General features: G+C 46.5%; 1 protein-coding gene across 1 annotated transcript in view; it reads right to left on the bottom strand.

Moving 5' to 3' along the window:
- Positions 1–14,941, bottom strand: part of ARMH4 (armadillo like helical domain containing 4) — a 47,743-nt gene extending 32,802 nt beyond the window's left edge. The window contains exons 1-4 of the mRNA XM_042813624.1: positions 14,880–14,941; positions 8,726–10,131; positions 6,953–7,171; positions 5,544–5,762 (exon numbers count right to left, since the gene is read on the bottom strand). Coding sequence (XP_042669558.1) covers positions 5,544–5,762; positions 6,953–7,171; positions 8,726–10,131; positions 14,880–14,941 — 1,906 coding nt within the window. The remainder of the gene's footprint in view (positions 1–5,543; positions 5,763–6,952; positions 7,172–8,725; positions 10,132–14,879) is intronic.
- Between the last annotated feature and the right edge of the window lie 9,288 nt (positions 14,942–24,229).

Here is a 24,229-nt window from a genome sequence, read left to right as displayed (position 1 = left end):
ATCCAGGAGAGCAAACAGGACAGCAGGACTGAACTATGAGGTTTCCTTATGAGCTGCAGAAAGTTTTCAGTGCCCACTTGACAGAAAACAGACTGCAGAAAGCACTCCCCAGCAGAGGGCTCTATGAAGATGGTAATGATTTGGATTCTGATCCTAACCTTCCTCTCATACCTGAGGGGATTCACACTTGCTTTTCGAGTCCTGGCTTCTCTCTCAGCACAAGGGAGCTGATGCACTTGTAGGGGGAAAAAAAGAAAAGTATTCCATCAGGAACAACAGGTCTGCTCATGTATTAAGACCAGAAACAATCATTCTCAAGTGCTGCACTTCCAGCAGCATTCACTACAAAATTGCTTTCACACTGAGCCTGGCTAGAGAAAGGGCTCAGCAGCAAACAGCTATTTTAAAGTTATAAAAAGAAAAAAATTATAGCACAAAGTGTAACAAGTTAACACTGTAGTTCACTGCACAGCAGCTCTTCCAGTCCGGAGTAGGCAGCTGCTGAGCTGGACAGTTTTAAGAAGTGATTTATCAAATGAGGGCATTTGAATCAGTCCAGATTTAACTACCACGACCTATAAGTTGATAGAATGGAAGAAGATAAATGCAGAGTTTACTTCTCTCAACAAAATGGTTTCCTACAGAAGAGGCCTGTGAACATGGTATTCCCCCTCCCCCAGTTACAAAAGAGTTCCCATACACAAATCCCTCTTTCCATTGCAAAGAAAGCCAAGGGTCTCTCTTCAGAAGTACATAATTTAGCTACTCTATTTGGGAAAAGAATAACAAACCAAGGGTTGAGAAAGTGTCTGATTTAAGCTGCTTTCTAGACAAAAGCACAGGTGTAACCAGCATGAATCCATTGCTGATGACATGAACTGTGGTTAAGTGTTACTACAGGCAACAGCCTCCAGGACACCAAGGTTAACTCCAGTCCTACCTAACACCAAAGGTGAAGATGACTGCAAGCCCACTCATCTCTAGACAAAGCCTCATGCCACTCAAAGCATGAAGGTCCAGGAATAGCTGTATCAGGATACAGAAGCTAAGTCATCTTGGTGGTTTTGAAAGAGCCAAACCATTCTGCAGCATTGCCTGCCCTGCTCCCCATGCCCAAAGGGCCATGGGGAAGCCTCATAAGCCCTACAAGCACTGAGAGACCCCAGAGAGCAGCAGCTCAGAAGTGCTGCTTGCAGAGCACTCAGAAGGAACTGCCACGTACCTGCTTAGCTGAACCCACCTCACTGCAACTGTAGGGTGAGCTAATCCCCAGATTAGGAAACAAAAGCTTCATTAAAATCTTCACCCAGAGCCCAATTACCTTTCAACAAGCATCTGTAGGGGGTTTCTGTCAACTGCTGTTTCATTCAACTGAGGGATAAACATGGGAAAACTACAACCTTAAAATATTTTTTAGACAAATAACAAGTCAGATACAGCTAGAAATTTCAAGGTGCCTGTCCAGAACAGTAGAATGGGTCAGACTGAACCAGGCCACCTAGCCTGCAGAGTGGTGACAATCAGGATCAGGTACCTAAGAAAGAAGTGCTAGAATTTTTTAGATATGTGGTTCTTTGGTACAAAGAAGTAGGAGTGAACAGCCATCCTCCAAGAGGAAGATCAAGGTCAATCTGTACTACAGGGACAGCAGTTCTCACTTCAGCAGCAGAAATGAGCTACAAGCAACAGGAAGTGTGCTCCAAAAACATTATTAATTCATTTTGCTTGTGCTTTGTTTTAAATCTTCAGATCCTTGCCAATTCAGCTAATATCCAGAGGACTGGTGCAGAATTATAGCCTAGTGTGGTTAACTAGCCTGATGCTAAGTGCCCTTCTTATTTACAGCCCTGCAACCTCATTTAAATTTTTAATGGGGTTGCAGAGATTTAATGAAGCAGGTCTTAATCCATACAGTCAGGGTCCAAATAGCAATTGAACTCAAAGCCTTGATTTCCATTTAAAAATAAGTAAAACTTTGCATTAGAAAAAAGGTGCCTTGTACTGCAATGGCTTAGAAGTAAGGAGAATTTGAAGAGTCATTAAAAAACAGAAGACCAAGGACTAAGTATGTGCCATTAAAGTACCATGGATATATTTTGTGCTATATAATATGCTCCATGTTCTGGAGAAGTCTTTAATGTAATCAGTGAAGCAAAACAGAGTTAAATCTGAAGCCAAGATGCAGTGATCAGGTTCCATACAGCTGCAGGACACAGGATTTGCTAATCCCAAAGGCAAGTCCAGCCCCATATCTTAGAACACTGCATTACACAGGTATGCACCAGCTCACCAGGAACAGTGCTGTGCTCCGTCCTACCCAGCAGACACTGACATAAATGATCTAAACATCCTACAACTGATTTTTCCCTATCCAAGTCAAAAAAAAAAAAAAAAAAATGTGGAGCTGCCCAAGGTCTATGCTTTGCTTAGCTGTATGTTGCAAGGCTCATGAGAGTGGTCTCCCCATTGCTCATGGCCTGTTCCTGAGCCTGTAACTGGCTGATTTTTATAGTGTCATTGATGGTGGACAAGACTCACGAAGACCACTTAGTCCAGCCATCCACCTACCACAAATATTGCCACATCCTTCAGTGCCACATCTCCACAGTTCATGAGTCCCTGGGCAGCTGTGCATCACCACTCTTTCTGAGGAGTGTTTCATAATATACAATGTGAACCTCTTTTGGCACAGCTTAAGGCCATTACCTCATCCCACTTTGTTACTACCAGCAGAGCATGGCTCCATGAAATAGACACAACCCTAGTACTCCTCACACCAGCACTAACCTGTGTGAACAACTGTGTTCAATTTATAATTTGAGAACCAAGGTGAAGTCCTATCATTATTAGCCAAGAGAAGCTGCAAATCAAGGCTGACTGTATCTGTACTTACATATTTGCTCATTCAATGCAGTTCTTGGCTGAACCTTTTCTCCTCAATGTGCCTTTCCAATCCCAGGATTACTCCCCCACCATAGCAACAAGGACTTCATCAGCTACACGTTGAGAGCTAGCCAGATTCATCAGGAGCACCTCATATTCAAGAGCTATACAGCTCAGGCTATAAGTTGCCTGCTTGCAGAGCTATTGGCCTGCTCCTGACATCACACAACAGGCAGAGCATCTCCCACAAGTATCCTATGAATGCCGACCTGCGAAAACAGCTCAGCCCCAGCAGCAGTGCTCAGATAAGCCTAGATGACTGAACAGGAACCAGCCCTAGGGCTTACATGCTGTTGTAGACTAGTTTTGGATGTTTTCTTTTTATAGATCCACTTCAAAAAGTGCTGGGAAGCTTACAGAATGATTCTGAACAGATAAGTTGAACTAGAATTTCTCCTTGGATCCTTGAAGTCCTCCAGAGAAAGTTGCAATGTAGGGCCTTCCAGAGAGATGCTGAAATTTTGGGCACAGGTACAAAATGCAGCATTAAGTCTCACAGACAAGTAAGGCTCATCCTCAGCTGTGTCCTGTCCTCAAATCCTATAATCCCCTTACAGGATTTCTTCAGCTAGGAAGGGCAAGTAGAACCAGTCTCACTGCATAGTCCAGGCAGGAATATGCTCATTACTCTGCTGATCTCTCCAGAGGCTGTAGAGATGAGGACAACCCTATCTAGAAAGCTATTCAAAATGCCTCATGTTTGTCTGTGCAATTTGAGATTTTTTTTTTTTTTTTTTTAAGTTATATCCAAGCCAAGCAGGTGAATATGCTGATGCAATGAACTGCAGGCAGTTTGGTACAGATGGTCCCCAAGAAACAGAACTCTGAACAGCAGGGGTCCATATTTAATGATGAGCCAGGCCCTCAGCAAGGCAAAGTAGCAAGCTACACTGAGCACTGTGGGAGCCAGCTGAGCTCACCCAGCTGCCTGCACTTCTTCCACTGGTCAACAAGCACCAGGACCTCCCCAGGACCTTCACTATGTCTGTAGCAGTGATGTCTGATCCTGCATCCACATATAGTCCAGGCACTCTGGGCTAGAGTTCAGTGTAGCTGTGTAGGAAAACACTCCTGAGCATAATGCACCTGGTACCATGTGGATATTTGAGAGTAAGCACTAGATATTGTGATTTGGGAAGAAATACATCAGCTTTCCCAATATTACTCCACAGTGAGGTGGAGGTGCACACTAAATGCCATTACAAAAAGATACCAGTAAACAGTTGCAGCTCCAAAGCTTCCTCTGTGCTTAACTGGGGCAGTAGCATCTCCAGGCAGAAAGCCTGTCCTCAAGTGGTATTTGTCCCACTTCACAGAGTGTAGACTGGTGATCCCTAACACCAGAGAAAGTTCTGGCTCACCACAAAGCCTAAGTTACTCCAAAAAGTTTTAGACCACAAAAAAAAAAAAAAAAAGCCCAAACAAACGCTGTGCCAGTTGTCATAAACACACAGTATAACAAGGAGCACCACATCCCTTGGATGACAGGCACCTGCAGAGCTGTGCCTCAGAGCCAAGGAATCCACACCTTTTCACTACTAGAGATCCATCAGGGTAAGGAACTTGTGCTGTCACTCCTGGCAGGTTTTAAAGCCAGCAGCAAGCCTGATAAAGGGCAGGAGCTGCAGCATCCTGCACATAGAGGGGAGGGCTCCCTGCCTTTGCTGCCCTCCAAACTAAACAGGAATTCAAGTTATTGCTTCACGCAGAGAAAAGATGCTGATTAGCTGTTGTCTGTGGCACCCCACCTCTGATCAGAAGAAAAATACCATCTGGCATGCCACCCCTGGAGGACTGCCAACCTTTGCAGTAAAATGTGAAGGTAGGAGAAGGTCAAGATAAAGGGAGGGGAGCAAAACAGGCAGGAAGATTAATCCCTGCCAGGTGGTGTAGGCCCAGACACTGGAGTACAAAATAGGGATGGATGAGCAAACAGAAAAGTCAGAGTGAAAGAAACAACAGGAAGAATCGAAGCAATTCTCTACAGGAAAGTTATGGATGAGCCAGAGAGATCAGTGGCAGGGCTGTAGATAGACTCTAGAAAAGGACCCACTTCATCAAAACCTTGTGTGAATTTGCATCAGTGAGTTTTGGTGAATAACTGAACTAGCAGAGCATCTCAAAGGGGATGCATTCTTGACCTCCCTCAGCATTGCCACAGGAGCACGAGTATGGCACCACGCATTCCAGCGAGATCTCAGGAGATGCACACTGAGGTGGCCATCTCATGCTGAGCCCCTCCACTCAGAGGGATCTCTGGCTGTCTGAAGATGCTCCCTTGACTGCTTGTTTGGTAGAGGCTCTGCAGTAGATGCCCAGAAGTAGCCAATGATGATCAAATCCAGGCTACTGCTGTTGCTTCCCCAGGAGAAAGCCCATGCCTCCTACCACAGCCACTAGAAATCAGTTATTCTCCACAACACCTCACTGCTCATTTCCTGTACCACCTGGAAGGTGACAGGTTTTCCAACAGTTTTATTATCAACAGTAACACATGCATAGCCATGTACCAGACAGACCAATTGGAAGCCCACATTATCAAGATAATTGCTCCTCTCCACAGGGAGCTGCCTGCCCTTTAGGCTTGGGAACAGTGGTACCTTCTGACTCCAGCCGATCCAACCCATAGGTTACAGCTGTACTGATCTTCCTCACAGCTGGAAGAGCTGTTCTCCTGACAGATGACGCCACTGATGCTGGAGTCACCAGGACCATTGTTTTGCTGGATGGTTCTTCTGTTTGTCCAGACTGTGTAGCCAGCAATCCATCCAGAGATGGAACAGCATTCTCACCAGTGACCAGGACCACATCTGTGAGATCTGCAGAAGACAAGAAATTTGGCACAACAGTATTAAAAAAATTCCACTAGAGTTGGCACTGAGGGATATGGGTTGGATTTGATCTTTGTAATCACTTCCAACCTTAATGATCCTATAATTTAACAATGAGCTCCTTAATGAAAGCTTATGCTCAGGAAAGAAGCTATCAGACACTTGTTCTCCTTGCTACATTAAGTGACTCTGCAGTAATGACAACTTCTCTTTCAGGACAGCCAGCATTGGAGGTTCCCTTAGCGAGAACAACACTGAAGTTTTACCTCCACTGCTTTGAGGATTCACTGCAAGATTAAAGCACTGAGGCACCAGATAAGTGCCTCAGAATCAAGTGACAAATCTAGTTGTTTATTGCAAAGGTGACAGTTCCTTGAATTTATAATTAAATCCCAGAAGCAAATTAATTAGTGGTAACTGCTGGAAGAGCCTTCTCCCCATACAGAGCAACCTTACTTCAAGGGATACAGTGTAAATTGATTCTTTCCTTTGATGCCCTGCAATATAAGAACTAGCAGAAGTGCTGCCCAGCAGCAGTTTCATTGCAGCAGCACCTACTACAAAGGTGCTAAGGGGGCCCTTGCTACACTCCTGTTAAGAAAACAGGCTCCTGTGTGTACTTGCCAAAGTGACATCAAGTGAGCAGCTGGATAAACATGACAGCTTAAAGCACTTCTTATGAGCTACATCAACCCTGGACACAAGAGCAAGAACTCACCCTCACTCAGAGGTCAGGACAGGCTTCCAGTGGTTTCTGAAAATTCTTACACGAAAAATCCCCTTCACTCCCACATTCTTCCCTAAATAAGCTTTTTTTCCCCTCCTTTGGGCCAAACATCAGCTATCCAGAAGTAATCCCCCCAAAAAAGGAACTGGCTGAAGTGATTAAGGCTAAAAGTCAACTTGTGAGCAAGGATGGATGTGGGGGGTTTCACATGGTGGTTTTGTTTAGGATAGCTACTTCATTTTTGCTTGGGACAAAGATTACAACCTGCTGGCACATCTTAACACGACTGATCTGCATGGGCATAAAGCAGCAGCAGCCCAGGGCCAGAAGGCAAGGAAAAAAGGAAGTCTGACTCTGGATGCTGTGTGAAGACTTCAGTGTACAAACACCAAAATTGGTGCTATGCACCACTGTGTCTTTGTGGGAGAGAACTTGCAAAGTTTGAACCTACCTTCCACACCTGGACTTCTCACTGTGGAGGTGCCTGCAGCTGTCAGCATCTGGGTGGCAACAGGGGCACTCAGCATCTGGGTGTCCTCCCCACTGGTTTCCTGGGGAAGGCTTGCAGCTCCTGTCCCCTGGGCAGGAGCAGGCAGCAGCGTCACAGCTGTCAGAGCAGCAGCAGCTGCTGCTGCCTCCTGGGCAATAGTTGTCACCTCCTGAGTAAGGCCTGCAGCAAGAAGCAGCATCAGCACCAACTCACAGGACAGCTGACAGTAACAGAACAGACATTTGAAGGACTGGCATCACATATTACTTCCAGAGTCACAGTGTAAACAGCAGATCTAGCCAGTTAGCAGCTTAGAAACATGTGATGCCCCATGTATAGCACAAAAGTAAAAAACAAAACAAAACAAGCCTTGATTGGCTAGCCACCCCTTTATAGACAAGTAGATCTATCACAGCACTGCAAGTCCACGGTATGGAAACAGGAAAAAAAAAAAAAATAAGAATCAAGCAATGCTGTCTGCATGGCATTTTTGGTGACTAACTCTCAGAGCTAAGAGAATCAAGTTGTGCAGAGTTTATTTTCTACTGCATAAGCATTATTTATAGCTGATGTTTTCCCAACACCTGGGAATAGCAAAAGGGAACCTGGTGAGAAGTCAAGTGGCTATAAATTAATCTAGAAATTAATCAGTCTTGTTTCAGCACCAGCATGCAATTAACTCTGCATCTCTTACAGCAGGAAACACATCTTCTGGATGTAGCACAGAGGAAGTTGTCCCTTTGTCTCTGTAGCCCAAGGGACAAAATTAAAGATGCCCAATAGACATTAAAAAGTCCTTAGCCACAGCTCACATTCCTAACCAACCTAGGCATGCTATTGCCCCAGAGAAGCCCCCAACATTTGACCCTAAAGACCACCTAGAAACATTGTCAGAGAGCTGAAGGTGTCACCTATGCAGCTAAGGCTACACAAACACAGCAGAATCAGAGCTTTGACTGAAAGGTAAGGAGACAACATCAGGAGCTTCTATAACAAAGAAACACACAGATCTCACCACAGATTTGATTTTAAATCTGCTCTGACCATCCTTGCACAGGCCAAGAAGATTTAATTCACACTCTACTGGTACAACTTGTTTCATCTTCTCCAGTCAAGGGAAAGGCACACTAGAAGACTACTCAAAGCAGAATTACATCTGATCAAGGTGAGATGTCTACAACCAAGCTATGGCAACCCTTCTCAACTGCTATGGGAGCATCAAAACAGAAGGGCCTGCTTTAGGGGTACACTGCACATGAAAGCTTTGCTAAGTCATTAACATGCTCTCCTTAGCAAGCCTTAAGTTGCTGCTAATGAGACTCTAATTTTCTACTGAGACCTTCAGTTTCACTTGCATCCTTCATTCCCAGCTGCCACAGCCTCTCCAGACTCAGCTCTTGTTCACTACTAAACTCATCCTCTCAGCTCAAGGAGAAGGCACAGCTTAGGGCAGTTACTTCACATCACTCAGGGTAGGACACCACCCAAAGGACTACGTTAGCTTTGGCAAAGGGTCACCGTGTGTAGAAACATTCAACATGAGGAGTACCTGATGCATGCAAGTTACCCATTTAAGCCACTACCCCCATACAAAGGTCCACAACCCTTCCTTCCTAGGGGAGGTAGATCACACCTTTTTGCACTTAAACTCTAAAAAAAGAAGTACAGGCTCTAAGGAGCATCCCTCCTAAATTAATACTTAGAAACAAGTGTCTGTGAACAGACAGGCTTTACCTTCCTGTGAGCTCTCCAGAGTAGAAGAGAGATCAGGTGTTATGTCTGTTATCACAGGAGCCTCAGGTTGTGAAGGAAGGATGCTCTTCTCTTCTGCTGTGACCATGTTTATGTTTTCCAGAGAGTTCAGACCACCTGTGTCTACATCTGGCAAGTCCCCTGTGAGGGAAACACCACTGCTGGCTGTGGAAGTAACCAATACATCTTCTTCATGCATTGCTGCAGGGGCTGTGCAGTTGATCTCCTTTATAAGCCCTGGAGTTGGTGGAGCAGATGCTGGGGATGGCAGCACTCTTGCCACATCCTCCTCCTCCTCTTCTTCCATAACTCCTAGTGGGATCTGGGATGTTTCTGTTGCCACTTGGTCCTCTCCCACCTCCTCATGCTGCATGCTTTCCCTTTGACTTGTACTCCCTAGCTTGGTGTCATCCCAGTCTGGGGGCATGGAATCAGTAGGGAGGCTGGAGGCAGTGCTTGCTGCAGTGGGCTGCTCTCCTTGCTCCACAGCTGTGTCTGCCCCCAGATGAAGGTAGGCCTCAGTGGTCACAAGGGGATGGTTAGTAGCAGTGGCTCCTTGTGAAGCCAGTACCCTCGGAGCATTGCCTGTGTTGGCTTCTGGCATTCCCACCTCAAAACTCTCGCTCGGGGCCTGTGCCATTGGGATGATGAGGTAGTCACTTGCCTTTTCCAGGATGGGAGTGCTGGGCTGTGATGTGGGCACCTGCTCGCTGTGGGGCTGGGGTACAGCTGAGGGGTACAAGCTGCTCACTGCTATCTCCTCCTCTGCAGCAGCTGTGACAAAAGGAGGGTTTGCCAGGAGGCTGGCAGAGCTCTGCCCCACCTCACAGTCCTCTGTGGTGGTCACGCTGATGGGTTCCTCCCGAACAGGAGGGCTCAGGGTGGTCACAGCTGTAGTCAGCATGGCCTTGAACTCTCCGTTTTCATTCAGTTCTGACTTGGTGGGACTGAGTTCCTCTTCTACAGCAGCCAGTACCCCAGGTATGGTGGTGCTGACATCCAGACCCTGGCTGCCTACAATGGTACGTCTTGGGCTTACAGGCCACATTTCTCTTTCAGAAGTGAAAGCTTCACTTAGGGGCATCCCAGATGGCTTTGCTGATGCTCCAGATGGCTCCTCAGAAAGGGTTTGCTCAGAAGGGCTCAGCTTGTTCATTAAGTTTGGCATGCTTGTCCTTTCATCTTCTACCCCATTCCCTGCCCACGAGCTGTACTGGGCTTTCATCACATCCCTCTCCTCCAGCAGTGGATACGCAAGGCATGGCAGGCCAGAGGATAAGAGCAGGATGCAGCGGGTTACCATGCAGATATTAAGTCCTATTGATCTACTCATAGCTGAAGAGGCATGCATAGAAGTCCACAAGGCTGACAAGTCCAAAAAGTAAGACCTAGAGAGGGAAAAAAGAATCCAGATTACGTACCCATAAACACATATTGAACTCTCATATTGACCCAGTGCCATAAATAACTAGATGACATGGACTTCCACATTTGGAACTCATCAGTTTTGCACTGAACCCTCCTACACATTCCAACCAACAGATCCCCGTGCCTCATTTTACTGTTCTAACCAACCCAAGCCTTATGCCTTACAAAAAATAAAAAATAAAAAAATCAAATCTCAATACAGAGATCAATGCAGACCTTGCCAAGCCCTAGCCCCATGGAGCACCCTAGCTGTCAACCCAACAGGCATTAAACTTCCAAGTAAAAGTTGGTGATAAACCTGTTTGTCCTCCAAGTACAGAAAGGAGGCATGATGCTTGTCACACAAGTAGGCCTAAGGCTTCCAATCAGCTATGTGCACAGTTGCAGAAACTAAAAAAGGTGTTAGCACTGCAAGGCTGACCTATCAAGTACAAGCAGCCATAGAGCTCCCCTTCATTTGGCCAGTGCTTGCTCAGTTCCATGAGAACCACTTCTACCTGTAAGTGGAAGAGGGACAGCAGATACGAAGAAGGAAAGGCTGGGACTGTCAAAACCACCCCTTGATCTTCATGGAAATAAGCAAAGGTCACCTTTGCTCAAGGACACCAGGGTGAGTCATGCTTCCCCACCTCACTATGCTTTCTGTTTGTGCATCCAAACAGCAAGCACGTAAATAGTCCCATTTGTACACACAGTGCAGTTGTTGTTACAAGGGTGTATCACTCCCCCACACTCCATCACACGGCCATGCGATGCTGCATGAGAGGTAACCTCTGCCACAGGGGGAGGGATTTCAGAAATACCCCATTTGTGCTAATGCATCCAACACAAAGGCCCTCTGTGCCCTGCTGCTCAAACACATTTGTCTCTTCTTTTGGAAGAAGTTATTGTGTATGTCCAATCAGCTAGAGACAACTAGAAAGCATATCATAGTAGGTCACACAGCTATTTGTGTAATCTGATCAGAAAATGGGCCTCTTACTCTACACAGCACAGATTTCTCTAGCTGAAGGCCCTCAGGAGGGCTAAGCATCTCAGGATCCATAAGCTTAGCTGTAACCTATCGCAGCATTCAGCCACAAACCAGGTTGCTGGAGCCTGGAGCCCACAGCATTTGACACCAAGTGACTTTTCCAACACTCCCTACAGCCTTGTTCATCCACTGCTAGGGCTGTGGGAGGCACAGGCCACACACATACATACACCAGGTGCTCAGGCTCTAGACAGAAGCCACCAAGAACCTGTCCACCAGCAACAGCACAGACACCTCCCAGCACTTCTTACCTCCAGAAGACCAGCATCCACACATCTATCTCCTCTACTTCATCCTTCACTACAGAAAGTAGTAATAGAGAACTGACATCATTCAGCAACCCTCTTCCAGGTTAATGCTTTACATGCTTTTGTAGTGAAAAATCACCAGGACTACGCTGTACAAGTCATAGTGCCCAATAGCATGCATCTGGTTTGCTGTATGAATATAAACACATTCACATCACACCCCTTCAGCAACGGTCAGCTAAGATCAGACTACAAAGCATCGAGATTTGTTTTTCATACTTTAAACGAAGTGAAGGTGCAAATTAGATTAAAATACAGTTTTCCTTGAAGAAATGAGTAGTCTTTAGGGTACTCAAGACATTTTAGCAATAGTTAAGCCTGAACAACATCAGATGTACATGAAAGATGGGCATAGTATTCATCCTGCAGTCAAACACTCTATAAATGTGTACATACACATCTTCAGGTTTCCAGCTCTAGGTTCTCCAATAGCCTAAGACACTCAGAGGATGTTAAGAGGAATATTGAAAAGGATCTCTTCCTGGACAAGCTTATTCCATCCTCAATAGGGCTGGGAATAAAGCAAAAAGGGAAAGCTGCTCCATAGCAGGCTGGATCTTAAAGACCTGTTAATGCTTCTTTTTAACATTCTATTTAAGAGCCTTTCCTCCTTCTGGCTAGGAGATAACACGGGTAATACTCTGTGTAAGCCTATCACTGCAGTTCCCAAGGAACTTTGGGCAGCCTCACACTGTTCCTCCAGGCTGAGAAGCACTGTCAGCCACAGCTCTACCTGGGTAAAGGGCAGAGATAGCAGCAGAAAGTTCTGTGTTAAGGACATCTACAACCACCAGATCTAAGCTAACCTAGACCTCTACATTCAATAAGATCTAGAGACAGTGGCACAGAGCACGCTGCAGGATAATGGCACAAGTTCATCTTCAGAGATTAGTCAGAGCTTAAGACCTACTTTAGAAAGAAGCTGGATTACATCGTGTGTGAACAGCAGTGACCTGGCTAGCTACTTAAGCAGAGTTTAACACCTTGCCGTAGCACTTCCACTTAACACAGAATTGATCTAGGGCTTAGCAGCTGGCTGCAGCAGCCTGGCTCTCAGGCTGTAGTGGGCTACATCTCTCCTCCTGCCTGGCTACTTATATAGTCAGTTTGCTCTACAGCCTTAACCCAGTGATAAAGCAAGCTGCTCTGACCAAGCAGCTCCTCTATGGTAGGATTAAGGCTTTTCCTTTCCAGCTCGCAGCTGGGGGAATAACCCAGTATTCCACTCTGTACCCAGCTTTCACTCAGAATCCCCCAAGCTAAAGCCCTGGAGGACAGCTACAGAGCAGCAGTCTGCGAAACAGTAATCCTTGCTTCCAATAGGAAGGAGGCAGGAGACAACACCAGCCACTTCCCCTGCACATAATAAGAAGTCCCAGGAGATGCAGCTCCTCATCTGCTAAAGCAGCACAACTGCAAGCAAGCAAACAGCTTTATCTTTAGTACAGAGAAAAGTGGCCTTTAACACCTAGTGAGCCTGGAAGAAGCACAAAGAGCTGCAAGGCTACAAGAGGTGCCAGAACAGGGCATTTCTGAGAGCTGCCCATCAGACTGAGAACCACCTACTACTACGGCAAGTCACCAAACTGGGGGCGAATGTAAACACTTCACGTGGTGACTCAGTCTCAGACTCAGCTGTTTCTTTGAACCAGGCTACCTCCTTTCTCCATACAATCGTTCTTCACAGGTTCTATTAAGTCATTAACTCCTTCCATGGAGTTTTGAGACCTGTTTGTATTGTCAGCTCAGGCACCATCACTCCAACACAGCAGGTTTGAAGGGACAAGCACTGAGCAGATCAAATCCCTCTCTTTCAATTGAACTGCAATCTACGGATCCACATTGCAACACATGAAACCCTTTTCTAGCCCAGCTGCATGCAGCCATCCCCTGGAATAGCTTCTCAGGGTCTTGCCCAGTTTACTTGATGAAAACCTGCATGACCATCATTTGCTTCTATTTCTTACTGCTGGAGAAATACAACAAGAACTTGCCAAATTGCTGAAATAAGGAAATGATCAGGTTTTGAATTAATAACTCTGCCCTAACAATTCCTCTTCCACATAGAGAAGACACTTGTGCACTGAAGCTGAAGTGGCTGCATGCATTGTATAGCAGAGTACACAAGAGATTAACAGGTCAGCTTCAGACAAGTCACTGCCTTGCCCTTGCAGAACACAGCTTTTTGCACCTCCAGTACAAGCTTCATAATGGTAGCTTCGACTAGCTGAACAGTTCTAGATGTTCAGCCCTGCAATTCATCTACCACTTGGTATGGAAAAAGGACAAAAAAAATCTCCACAGTGTGAAGATTTAATGTGAAGATTTAGCCAAAATGTGCAAGTCAACCAGAAATCAAGTGCTGTGTTACTGGAGTGCTAACACATGCTATCCAAGCATTATTACTTGTGCTGAATACAAAAGCCAGCAGATAACACACAACACTGCAGAGCTCCAACTCCTACTTTTGTACAACAGGGAAGACTGCCTTCATTTAATCTTCTATTGCCCTCACACAGTTACATCAAGCCAACTGAGGAGCCAGTGCTCTTACAGCATCTCAACCACCTCCAATGGCTCCTGATGATTTCCCAATGACACAGCCCCACGCTGGCATAGCCAGAGATGGATGAGCTGAACTCTGCAAGCACAGCTGCATATCACCCAGAGAAACACACCTTCCCCTAGCTTTGAGGACAAATCATTATAAGCAAAGAGATTAGATTATTATTCTTTTAGGCCTGGTAGGAAGCTGGCCTTGCGAGGCACCTTGATGCATAATGCATTACCTCCACTTGGAGCATTTGTGTCTCTTCTCAGAGTGCTACTGCTGGAAGGCAGCATGTTTTAGGCATTATTCCCCCAGCTGTGAAGAAACGCTCGCTTTGTTCAGAAAGGCACTGACCACCTATGTAAATCCCTGCTCAGCTTTGCAATTAGAAGCTGCACTCAGCCCTCCATGGCTCCTGACCCATGTCAGGTCTCAGCACTCCAGGAGTCAGAGGTCTGATAGATTTCTGAGCAATTAAAAGGATGGGAAGAAAGGGTGTTAAGAACAGGGCCAAAGAGCCTAACAGTTTGCAAACACCATAAGCGTTGGCAATGCCATCCTCCAGGTTCACTGAGAATGGAGTTGTAGCATTTGGGTTCCAACAGTCAGAAATGTCAGTGCCCAACACAACAGACAGCAAGACACAACAGATCACCTGGGAGACCATGAAGCAGATTAACTCAACCTTGTCGGGCCATTTTTATGTAGCGCTCACTCTGCTTTTTGATGAAGGAATGGGATTAGCAGTGGCTTAAGATCCGACTGCACCAGCACGCCCGCTGGCCGCACACAGACTCACCCCATTGTTGTCCCTACTTGCATTTCCAGGTTAGCTGGATGTCAGCACAAAGCCCAACACCGCCGCTGCCCATCGCCATGCCGCACCGACAGAGAGCCGTGCCGGGACCGAAGGACCCTCCCAGCAGCCGCCGGCCCCAAAGGCGCCGGGACCACACCGCGGAGGCTGGGAATGAAATGGAGCCGGCGGCCCCGAGCCTCCCCCCCAACTCCCCATCCCCATTCGCAGGGCCCAGCCCCAGCGCTCCGCTCTCTGAGAACAAAGAGCCTGAAGGCGAGTGGAAAACCATAATAATCAATTAGAAACGAGCGAACACCGGGAGAAGAGGGGAATAAACAAATATCCTCCTTAGGAAGAGAAGGATGTTGCCCAGCCGCCCTCGCATCATCCCCACGTACACAAGCACACAGCCGGCTCCCCGAGCCGCTCCCCCTCCGGGCTCACCTGCCTCCCTCCGCCCGCAGCTCCGCTCCGCAGCATCCCGGGGCCGCGCGGCCGAGGCGGGGCGGCAGAGCGGGAGACACCGCCCCGCTTGGGCGGACCGCTCAGCCCCGCCTGCCCCCGAGCAGCCCTGGGCACCCCGAGCCCCTCCCCGGGACCGCAGCTGTCAGCCGGAGGTGCGGGAGGCCGAGGAGCTCCGCTGCCACGCTGCCCCAGGGAGTTGCACCAAGCGGACGGGCTCGGTGTGGTGGCAGCCAGCTGTTGTCCCCAGTGCGTTTTAGCTCACCTCTAAAGGGTCCGGTAACTGCATAGGAAAAGCAAGCAGTTGATGGTTATAAGGATTGCACGTGCTGCTGCTAAGCAGAGGGCACTGGTGTGCTCCACCGTGAGGCGGATGGTTCTTCACACTGTTCACATCACTCAGGACAGACTTGAGACCACATACATTAGTAGTTTCCTCCTCATCTGAAGGAAGTTTCAGCTTCCAGATCACCTCTTCAGACAACACACAAGCTGTGCTCTGGGCTGGCCTTCAGCTCTTAGTCCAAAGCCAGGACCAGAATCTAATCACAAGGGCATCCTACAGAATCATAGAATCCTTAGAATTGGAAGGGACCTTTAAAAGTCACTTAGTCCTACTCCCCTGTTATGAACAGGGGCACCATAGCTCTGTGAGGTTGCCCAGGCCCTGATCCACACTTGCCTTAAAAATCACCAGGAAAGAGGCCTCGACCACATCTCTAGGTAACCTGTGCCAATGCCTCAGCATCCTCCCTGTAAAAAAAGTTTTCCTTACATCCAACTCAGATCTATCCTTCTTGAGCTTGAAACCATTTCCCCTTGCTCTATTAAGACAGACCCTGCTAAAGAGTTTGTGCCATTCTTTCCTGTAGCTTCTCTGACTATCTTTACAGAAGATGTACAGGAGTACCTGGTCAGGCTGGACGGGGCTCTGAGCACCTGATGGAGCTCTATGGATCCCTGTTCATTGCAGGGAGGTTGGACCAGAGGGCCCTGAATGGTCCCTTCCAACTTCAGCATCTCTGATCTGAAAGCAAGGCCTGCAGTACCATTAGCAGTCTACCGTTACAGATTCTCCTTCAGTATCTCCAACTTTAGAGGTCACCTTCCCCTCATGTTCTTTCTACAAGGAGACCATTTTTAAAATAGCATCTTACACATAGCTTGTTTCAGGGCGGTTGATGTTTTGATGTTGTTTTATTTTAAACACCTCTTAGGCCTGGAGGAGAGCCAAGGAAGCATTTTTACTCCTGCTTCCTTCTTAATTTTTTTTCCCCCCAGTTGAGAAGCCTACAGCTGAGTAACACAAAGAACAAACATTTACACCATCAGCTCCTGGAACACGTAAACATGCTTTACCAAATAGCAAAGAATTACCGAAGCTCAGAACTTACCACCAGCAAGAAAAAAAATACCAGTTCTTCTGCCTTCCTTCTTCAACCAAGAGTTGGGGCACCATGAGGTCCCAGCTGCTCTCCTAGGGTTTTATGTGCTGTGCTTTGGCTCTTTCAAAGCAGCACAGCAGCAGATGCAGGTGATTCTCATTGAGTAGGGGCAGGTGAGCAGAGTCCTAAGGTGCTTCTTTTTTGGCTTTGGAGGAGGGGGGGAGAATTACAGAGAGGGAATACAGAAATAATACAGGAGAGGATGAGGAAAGTCAAAAGGTTTTGCTACGATTGTGTTCTACCACATGAAGCCAACAAACAAATTCCTCTGTACTTCCATTTATAAAGGTCAGTAAAGCAAGGCTGTGTTTTGCAGATAGTGCAGTGAGATCCTACCTGCTTGCACCTGCTAAATGCTTGATTCTCTGCATAAAAGAGTTGAGACGTTCCTCATGAAGAATTTGTTCTCTGTAGAATTTTGTGGTGTTTTGGTTTGTTTGTTTTCTCTTTGTTGTGCTACTGAAAATAACATCAGTGGTTTCTTTGTTACACTCACCCCGGTGTTTCACTTATCTATTCTTATAGTGCTTTCTATTGGATTTCAACCAAGCTGGAGCCTGCCTAATTCATTTTGGTGGCATTCTGCATCCAATATTCACACTTTTAAAGGACAGATTTTTCATAGGTCAGGGCGATTTCTTTCAGGGCAATCTTGCTAAACGCTGTGTAAGTTGGAGACAAAGCATAAGGAATGCCTGTATCAGCAGTCAGGACAGCCGTCCTGAAAAGAAATCAAAAAGAACTCCAGAGCTAGAATAGAATCGTTTGAGTTGGAAGGGGCCCTTAAGGCCATCTGGTCCCGATCCCCTGTAATGAATGTGGACACCCACAGCTCTGTTAGGATCTCAGAACCCATTCAGCCTGACCTTGGGTGTCTGCAGGGATAGGGATGATAAGGGTGCATTCAATCTCACCGTTGGTTAAAGTATTAAAGGGCACTGGTCCCAGCACTGACTCCTGAGGGGCACCACACATCGCTGATCTCCATCTGGACACTGAGCCCCTGACCACCACTCTCTGGGTACAATCTCACAACCAGTTCCTCGTCCATCGAGCAGTCCACCTATCAAATCTGAATCTTTCTAATATGAAGAGAAGGATGTTGGGATGTTGGTGCTTGATGGAACAAACCATCAGCAATGATCAGAATAGTCCCTTCTGGTTTTACATCTCTGAATTGTACAATCTGGGTATCTGTTTATGAATCAGTATTTCTAGTGCTGCAACACCTTTATAGGAAAAAAGAGATAATGTGGAAATATGTAAAAAGAAAGGGTACTCGTTCTCTTTTGTAAGGGAGATAGAGGGGAAGAAAAGGAAGAAGAAAGGGTTGCATTTCTGTGGCTACGTTAAACACCATTCACTCCTCAGTTAGGAACCCAAAACTCCCCTTGGATCCATCCTCACTCCCTGTTCTGTTTTGACTGGGGGTCTCCTCCAGCAATGGCAATGCTTGGACAAAGAGGTTCCATCTTTGGATAAGCGTAGCGAGACCTTACAGCAAACCAAAATCAATGAGAGCTTATTTTAAAATGCAGCAGAGCTTTTGTGGCTCAGCCATTGATTCACCACTGGCTGCTCCTGGTCCCACACCGATGCTCCTCCCAGGATGCAGTACTGTCAGCAATGGGCCCACCAGGCTCCAGGCAGAGGCTTCAGCAGCCACGGTTCACCCCTCGCTATGAAGCCATGATTCCAAATGAGAGGTGCTGTTTTCAGCCCCCTCCACTGTTATTTCTAATCTCTAAAGGTCTCAGGAAAGTTTTTAACATGTGAAGCACGTGTAACTGATGCTCTGCTGTGCTCTAAAGCTTGCAGAGCACTTAATGTATTGGAGAGGTTTTCGCTTCCCCTTTCATTTCTCTGGGTAACTGACTCTGAATCCAGGCTGTGTACCTCAAGGTTAAACATTACACTGATAATCACTGTAACCAAAATAGCTGTATTTTTCCCCCATCTGATATTGCAAATCCCCCATACACTGCAAGTTTCTCTACCCCGCATAACCTGCCAAAATCACAGGCTTCTGCATTATCAACAAAAAGTCTGCAGACTGAAAACAGATAGAAGGAGGCACAGGGAAGCAGGCAGAATTCAGCTCAGAAATCCCCTGAGAGCACTGTTTTGTTGTTCATTTATATGGTTTATTAACTGAATCATTGAACCATCTGAGTTGGAAGGAACCCCTAAAGGCCCTCTGGTCTCACTCCCCGCAATGAACAGGGACACCCACAGCTCCATCAGGTGCTCAGAGCCCCATCCACCCTGACCTTGGGTGTCTGCAGGGACAGGGCACCCACCACCTCTCTGAGCAACCTGTGCCAGTGCCTCACCACCATCAGAATACTGCACATTACAGTGCAGCTCCTGGCATCAGTGGTGAGACAATATCAGGCCTCTTAATTATGTCAGGGCATGGCACAGAAGGTGAAAGCAATTTTAAAATAGTTAACGCTAATTTCTCTGCTGAATGACTTTCCCAAATTGAATATTGGGGACATCCAGCATGTAAATCAGTGCACATCTCCCTCTGTAGTTTTGCTTTATGATTCACCTTTATGTCAGCTGGTAGCATCTGCATTAAGGGACCTACTCCTCCCTTTAAACAGCAGTCACTGGAATGGAGCAGCAATGAATCTACATCGGGCTGATGGAAAATTGACAACAGCATCCCCATGTTACAGGCTGGGAAGCAAGTGTACAAGTAGCTCACTTTAAAGAACGAATGGGAGGTTTGTAGTCAATTAGAAATGGTGGTGGTGGGCTGATAGTTGGCCTAGACGATCTTAGTGGTCTTTTCCAACCTTAATGATTTGATGATTCTCTGAAATGTGATCATCACTGATGAACAGATTTCTTTTTGCCTCAAACTGCAAACCCAAAAATGCCATCTGCAGTCCAAACAGAATCAACAGAACCTCCTTGGATTCTGTTCTTCTTCCTTGCTTCTAACCAGTGGCAGCAATGGGAAAGCTTCACAAGGCCAAGCAGTGCCCATGTAATTCATAGCAATTAGTCCCACCAGAAGTCACAGCTTCTGTTTTCCCAGCTCTCCTGGTTCTGCAGTGCTCAGAGAGTGGGAAAGCCATAAAAACTTCCATTTGTCACTGTAGTCAGCAGATGTGACTTGGAGTGTGTACAGCAATCAGATCTGCTGAGTAGGAAAGTACCATTTTTACACCGTCACTTTTCAGAGGAGTACCACACTTCTGCTGACTTGCCCAAGGTCGCTGGAATTGGTTGCAGTTGCTCTGGGAATACAGCCCAGCAGTACCAGCGCTCACGTCCATAACTGAATGTCTATACAGCCCTTGCTCTTCTTCATACCCTTTAACAAAATCGATGCAGTTAATACCAAAGTGCAAGGCATATCACAATTTTCCCAGAGATAAAGTGCTGAAGAAGCCATCCCCATGCATATTGGAGTCTCAGCTAAAATGTGAACCATCTGTCAATTCCCTGTAGCTGTTGGGTATTTTCCCCCCGTCCTACATACTCCACTACGAAATTAGGCTGATAATAGGAAAAGTAATTGACACAGCACCCCAAAGCGAGTTAACCCTAAGCAAAGTTCTAGCAACAACCTCCCTACTTCTTGAGGTTCAACAAAGCCATGCACAAGGTGCTGCACCTGGGTCATAGCAGCCTCCACTACAAGCTAGGAGACGTAAGGATAGAGCACAGCCCTGCTCTGCCTCCAGCTGGCCCTAAGATGTGATTGCTTTTGTGAGGAAAAGGAAAAAGAAAAAACATTACATGACACAACTAGCTGTATACAGGGATTAAAGAAGCTTAAAGTGAGCACACAGACAAAGCCATCCGATGTGGGGACACACAAGACTGTTTACTTTCTCTCCAAGAAAAAAATAATGCTATGCCACCGAAACATGTCTAGGGTTTAGCTGTAATCCTGTAGGCTGCAGGAGCATAGGTTGGCATTTCTGCACTGAGGGCAATCCTTGGCTGCCACCTAAAGGCACCGGCACTGCCTCCTGCATCTCTCCTTGCAGACAGGCACAGTGGTGACTGTGACAATAACTTGTCTGCAAGGTACTCAGAATGATTATTTCTACCAATGGCTTGAACACCAGTGAAGTCTAAAAAAAGTCGTAGAATCATTGGAGTTGGTAGGGAACCTTAAAGACCATCTGGTCCAACCCTCCTGCAGTGAACAGGGATACCTACAGCTCCATCAGGTGCTCAGAGCCCATCCCCTGACCTTGGGTGTCTCCAGGGACGGGGCACCCACCGCTTTTCTGGGCAACTTGTGCCAGTGCCTCACTAAATGAAAATGAAAAATGAAAAGGACTGCATTAGCCAAAAGAAGTGTCCAAACAATTTAATATAAATTGGAGAATTTTTACTGATTCTAAGGGGCTACAGTTCATTCTCAGGCATTTCTGTATACTTATGCAACCTCTTCCTTGCTTTTAAAGGATACCACTATTTCCACAAGTTACAGGAACAGGCTGCACTGTCTCACTGTGTTAGGGAGATCCCGTGCTGTACTCCCCTCAACCTTCTGCTTCGTAGCCACCTTCATTGTCCTACCATCTCCTTAGACAGTGAATCATTATCCTCATTTGTATTGTTATCTTGAATGTATTTATACTCATATTCTTATGGGTTAGCATCACCATCTGTTCTTTCAACAGTCACACATTCAGGATGGCACGAGTTCTTTTTGCATTATGCAAGCAGCTTCCGTGGTGAAGCCAGCACGGTGTGGATGGATTTTGTTATGAAACACTGGCACACTTCTGAGCTCTTTGCCTTCTATTATCAATAACTGTTAGGCTCTAAAAAGACCGTCCATTACATTAAGCCACTTCTAAGATCCAGCTTGCGTTTCAGAACTCATGTCAACTGTGATTGATTAATATAATTTAAGGAAAGATTTCCAACGGACTATAGAGACAGTGATGTGATTAGCAGCAAGCTCTGATCTTTCCTGATCTAGTGATAACATGTTGAAGAGGTAGTAATGGGCTACATATTTCAAGTAGGGTCTGTGACTTTTGTGGAAGTTGCTTTCTTTTTACGTGAATGATTGAATTTAAAACAAAAAAGTGTTGCAAATATATGACATAGTGTAGCAGAAATGCTAAGTCATAGCCTGAAACAGTGATTGAGCATCTGGGGGAAAGGTAGGGCTGTGCCAGGGGAGCTCAGGTGAATGCAATGTACCTGAGTGACCAGAAGGGGTGGGTCCTGGCTCCACCTTTTCCCAGTCATCATTTAAGGGTTGGCAGTGGAGGTGAGGTTGTCTTGCTGGAGATTCCTGTCTACTTGAGGCCTTATGAAGGTAAGCAGTTCCTTTTATTTGCTTTTGTGCCTACGCCTATTGTATTTGAGCAAATTCCCACTTGCTCTAAGCCTGGGACCTTGCTGCTCTGCTGTCATTTCTGTGCTTTCCATCATCTTTCCATCGTGTTACTCGTAGTAGCGCATCATAAGCGGGTGAGAACTGGGGTTGGAAAAGGTTGTGAAAACATCATGCTTACATTTTATGTTAATCAGAGAAGCGTAGAACCATTAAGTCTGAAAAATGCCTTCTGGATTCCCCCAGCCCATCCTCATCACATCTACTGACCATGTCCCTCAGTGCTCCATCTCCACTGTTCTTGAGCACCTGCAGGGGCAGTGACTCCACCATCACCTTGGGCAGCCTCTGCTACTGCATTGCTGCTCTTTTGGAAACAAAAAATTTCCTTGTATCCATCCACTGTGAGCTGGTGAATTCAGGGATTGTTTTCTTAACAGTAAGCCTAGAGAAAAGCATCTCATACATAATGACCAGTTCAGTCAGGTCTAATCCTACGTGAGTTCTTTTTTGTTGCAGTGGGGTATTGCTCTAACATGGCCAAGTTAAGGTTCTGTTGTGAGAATGACACTTAAACACGCTTCCAGGCATGTTTGCTTGCATATGTTTAAAGTTCAGCTTTATTTCCATATTCTGGAGGAGCATAAAATACTAACCATAAAATATAACAATGAAAAACATTTAAGAAATTCAACTCAATCTTGGAGCGTTTAATTGCTACATGCTTTTGTTTGTTTACTCTTCTATGCGTTGGCATCTTCCTCTGCTGCCTTGGCAAAATTCCTACGCCAAGAGCCCACTGCTTGCTCGCTGGTCTCTTCTCTGTTCCTGCATCTCACACTGCTACAAGCTTGTTTTCTTCTCATTTCCCCCTCCAAAAAGCAGCAGCTGATATAGTGGCTGATATGAGGCATGTAAGGGTTTATACTGAATTATGGGGCAATATCTGTAGGAAAGCTGTAAGGACTCTGAGGGATATAAGTGCTTTATGAGGTGTCTTCCTGGGCTTTGTCGTCATAGGGCTTCCTACTTTGTACTTTTTCTGCACTCCTGCTACGCTACCTGAATTCCTCCATATACTGAGCACTTCTAGGATGCTCCAAGGACTTCAGCTCCTCAGCTTTCCAGTCCTTCTCCATAGCTCTACATTTTTGACCCCACTTTGAGATTGAGACACTTAGGAAGGCCTGAAGGGGCAGGAGCAAAAAAAAAACAAATGGATACACTGAGCCACTTGTATGGTGATGGGTAGTGCAGGGTTTGCTTGGGCTACAGCAGATGGGCAGCAGAGCTTTCGGTGTCTCACCTCACAGCCTTTTACCGTTTAACTCCACTGCACGCCTCCATCTTCACACATCTTAAATAGAAACTGTGCATGTGGGATAAATCTCAAAAGTACATGAGAAATTTAATATTTAGGAACTGCTAACAGCTGCTCCCATAGTTTGGGTTTTAAGCAACACAACATCAGGGTGTGCCTTAGGTTAACTGTGACAACAGCCTAAGTGGACTCAGGTCACTTAAAGCCCTGACTCACTGCATGTTGCATGCACTTCAGTCTTGTCGGCTTGTCTATCTGGTGTGAGCGAATGTCCGCACCCAGCCCACCAGTTAATAGCTTTTCCACTGTTTTGTTTCCTGAAAATGAAATGACTCCCATGTGCTTCTTCCATACCGTTGCCCTGTGACAGACTTCTTGACGCACGTTTTCCTCACGTAATTCCTTATTTTCAGTGTCTAAAGGAAGGCAAGAGGTGGACAGGTTATTTAGCAGGGTCAGGATAAAGGAGAACGGTTTGCGACTGGAAGAGATTTAAATCAGAAGTAAGGAAGAAGCCGGCTAGGAACTCGGGCTCCTCAACCTCCCCTCACACTTCCCGCCTTCCCCGTAGCTGTGCGCGGCCGACGCCGCAGCGGAGCCGAAGGAAAAACCGCTTCAAACCGCGGGCACTGGCGGGCTGTGTGGGGGGATCGGAAGGGGAGGCGGCGAGAAACCATCGGGAACCACGGGCGGCTTAACGAGCTGCGAGAAGGAAGGCCCTCAAGGGGAAAGGCGTGGCTCTGTCCGTGCGGAGCCACGGGGGCCCGGAGGAGCCGCGATGCCGCTGTACGAGGGCCTGGGAAGCGGCGGGGAGAA

This window comes from Centrocercus urophasianus, unplaced genomic scaffold (assembly GCF_019232065.1).
Source record: "Centrocercus urophasianus isolate 14NV4802_14NV808 unplaced genomic scaffold, USGS_Curo_1.0 seq_14, whole genome shotgun sequence".
NCBI classification, from domain to species: Eukaryota; Metazoa; Chordata; class Aves; order Galliformes; family Phasianidae; genus Centrocercus; species Centrocercus urophasianus.
The sequence above is the reverse complement of the archived record's forward strand: the minus strand, read 5'-3'. Positions and strand labels throughout refer to the sequence as shown.